Here is a 3493-nt window from a genome sequence, read left to right on the forward strand (position 1 = left end):
CATACAATCTTCTGAGACTGAATCAGGAAGAAATAAAAAATCTGAACAGACCAATTGCTAGTAACAAAATTCAATTGGTAATCAAAAACCTCCCAACAAATGAAAGTCCAGGACCAATTGGCTTCACTGGTGAATTCTACTAAATATTTAAACAAGAGTTAATACCTCTCCTTCTCAAACTATTCCAAAAAAGAGAAGATGAAGGATAGCTTCCAAATTCATTCTATGAAGCCAGCATTACCCAAATACCCAAATCAGATACTACAAAAAAAAAAAAAAGAAAAAAAAGAAAAGAAAATTACAGGCCAATATCCCTGATGTACATAGATACAAAAATCCTCAACAAATATTAGCAAACCGAATTTTTTTTTTTTTTTTTTTTTTGACAGAGCCTGCCACAGGTTTATTTGTACAAAGAGCAAAGGAGGACACCAGCCCCGTGCAGATAGAAGCCCTGGGGTCACACCAGTCCTGTCCTCACACTGACAGACACAAGCCTCTACACTGGAGCCTTTGTGGGGGCCTGGGCACCTTTGGGAGCCGGAGCTGCAGCAGGAGCTGGAGCCGGAGCCAGAGCCGGAGCCGGAGCCACAGCCTGGGCCTTGGTTTGAGCCTTGGCCTTGGCCTTTGGCCGGCAGAGCCTGAGACCCTTGGCAATGCGGGCACGAGCACGTTTCCCGAGCTTGGGGTGAGCGATGTAGGCAAGTCGACTGAGCTTGCGGCTGCCGCCCTTTGGGATCTTGGGCTTGACCTCCTTGGGCTTGACGAGGGCCTTGATAGCCTCTGCACGTGCACTCATGGCCTTGGCGTTGTTGGCCTGCATCTTCTTCAGGCCCTTCTTGTTGTGCTTCTTGGCAAAGCGCATGTTCCTCAAGAACTTGGGGTCTACCCCCTTAAGAGATTCGTATCTTTGTGACCGGGGTTTCTTGATGCCATTTCTGTGCCATTTTCGTGACTGGTTGTGCGTGGTGTGGTTCTTGGACTTGGCCATGTCTGCACCGAAGACCGCGGCTCCCGAAGCTAGCAAACCGAATTTAACAATACATTAAAAAATCATTCACCATGATCAAGTGCAGTTTATTCCAGGGATGCAAGGGATTATTCAATATCTGCAAATCAATCAACACGATACACCACATTGACAAAATGAAGGATAAAAATCATATGATCATCTCAATAGATGCAGAAAGAACATTTGACAAAATTCAACATCTGTTCATGATAAAAACTCTTGACAAAGTGAACTTAGAGGGAACATACCTCAGCATGATAAAGGCCATATATGACAAACCTACAACTAACATCATATTCAATGGTGAAAAGCTGAAAGCTTTTTCCCTAAGATCAGGAGCAAGACTAGGATGTCCTCTCTCACCACTTTTATCCAGCATGGCACTGGACGTCCTAGCCACAGCAATCAGCCAAAAAAAAGGAAAAGAAAAGAAAAGAAAAGAAAAGAAAGAAAAAAAATAAAAGGCATTGAAATTGGTAAAGAAGAAGTAAAGGGACACCTGGGTGGCTCAGTGGGTTAAGCCTTCGACTCTTGATTTTGGCTCAGGTCATGATCTCAGGGTTAGTAGATCGAGCCCTGCATGGGGATCTGTGCTGGGCATGGAGCTTGCTTGGGATTCTCTTTCTCCCTCTCCTTCTGCCCCTCCCCAGTTCATGCATGTGCTCTCTCTCTCTCAAATAAATAAATAAATAAATAAATAAATAAAATGTTTAAAAAAGAGATTCTTTCTCTCCCTCTTCCTCTGCCCCTACCCTCCCATTCGCTCCCTCTCTCTCAAATAAATAAATAAATCTTTAATTAAAAAAGCAATAATCGGGGGCGCCTTGGTGGCTCAGTTGTTAAGCGTCTGCCTTCTGCTCAGGTCATGATCTCAGGGTCCTGGGATCAAGCCCCGCATCGGGCTCCTTGCTCAGCGGGAAGCCTGCTTCTCCCTCTCCTGCTCCCCCTGATTGTGTTCCCTCTCTCGCGGACTCTCTCTGTCAAATAAAGAAATAAAATCTTAAAAAAAAAGGAGTTATTTAAAAATAAATACATAAAAAAAAGCAGTAATCTCTTAGACAACAGCCTTAGCAATATTTTTCTAGATCTGTCTCCTCAGGCAAGGGAAACAAAAGCAAAAATAAATAATTGCAACTACAGCAAAGTAAAAAGCTTTTGCACAGTGAAGGAAGTCATCAAGAAAACAAAAAGGCAACCTACTGAACGTGAGGTATTTGCAAATGACATATCTGATAAGGGGTTAATATCCAAAATATATAAAGAATTCATACAACTCAACATTAAAAAACAAACAAAAATCCAACTAATCTGATTTAAAAATTGCCAAAGGGCCTGAATAGGCATTTTTCCAAAGAAGACATACAGATGACAAACACACACATAAAAGGATGCTCAACATCACTCATCATCAGGGAAATGCAAATCGAAATCCCAAAGAGATATTGCCTCACACCAGTCAGAATGGCTAGTGTCAAAAAGACAAGCAATCACAAGTGTTGAAGAGGATGTGGAGAAAAGGGAATCCCCATGCACTGTTGGTGAGAATGCAAGTTGGTGTAGCCACTATGGAAAACAGTATGGAGTTTCCTCAAAAAATTAGTAACACAAATACCGTATGATCCAGTAATTCTACTGCTGGTTATTTACCCAAAGATATTGAAAACACTAATTCAAAAAGATATATGCACACCTATATTTATTGCAGTGTTATTTATAATGGCCAAGGTATGGAAGCAACTTAAGTGTCCATCAGTAAAAGAGATTGCGGCATATATAGGCAGTGGAATCATAGCCATCAGAAAGAATGAAATCTTGCCATTCATGACAATGTGGATGGACCTAGAGGGTATTATGCCACGTGAAATAAGTCAGGGAAAGACAAATACCATAGTATTTCACTTATATGTGGAATCTAAAAAACAAAAAGAACAAACAAATCAGAAAGACTCATAAAGAGATAGAACAGATAACAAAATGGTGGTTACCAGAGGGAAAGGCTGACTCAGTTGGTAGAGCCCGTGACTCTTAATCTCAGGGCTGTGAGTTAGCCCCACATTGGGTGTGGAGCCTACTTAAAAAAAAAAAAAAAAAAGAGGTACAAACTTTCAGTTATAAAATAAATCACAGGGATGAAAAATACAGCACAGGGAATACAATCAGTAATATTATAAAAATTTTGGGGCACCTGGGTGGCTCAGATGGTTAAGCGTCTGCCTTCGGCTCAGGTCATGATCCCAGGGTCCTGGGATCGAGTCCCGCATTGGGCTCCCTGCTCCTTGGGAGCCTGCTTCTCCCTCTGCTTCTCTCTCTCTCTCTCCCTCTCTCTCTCCTCCTCTGTCTCTCATGAATAAATAAATAAAATCTTTAAAAAAAATAAAAAAATAAAAATTTTGTATGGTTGACAAATGACTACACTTCTCATGATGAGTATTTTGTAATGTATATAATTGTCAAATTACTATGTTGTACACTTAAAACTAA

General features: G+C 41.2%; 1 protein-coding gene across 1 annotated transcript; it reads right to left on the bottom strand.

Annotated features, from left to right (window-relative positions):
- Positions 1 to 383: 383 nt before the first annotated feature.
- Positions 384 to 1021, bottom strand: LOC113930788 (60S ribosomal protein L29-like). The gene has a single exon (XM_035725569.1). The coding sequence runs from the start codon at positions 989 to 991 to the stop codon at positions 500 to 502; it is 492 nt and encodes a 163-aa protein (XP_035581462.1). The 5' UTR covers positions 992 to 1021; the 3' UTR covers positions 384 to 499.
- Between the last annotated feature and the right edge of the window lie 2472 nt (positions 1022 to 3493).

Source organism: Zalophus californianus, chromosome X (genome assembly GCF_009762305.2).
Source record: "Zalophus californianus isolate mZalCal1 chromosome X, mZalCal1.pri.v2, whole genome shotgun sequence".
Lineage (NCBI taxonomy): Eukaryota > Metazoa > Chordata > Mammalia > Carnivora > Otariidae > Zalophus > Zalophus californianus.

Excerpts from the sequence above, each read along its gene's own strand:
- LOC113930788 (XM_035725569.1), bottom strand. The coding sequence starts at position 991 with ATGGCCAAGTCCAAGAACCACACCACGCACAACCAGTCACGAAAATGG.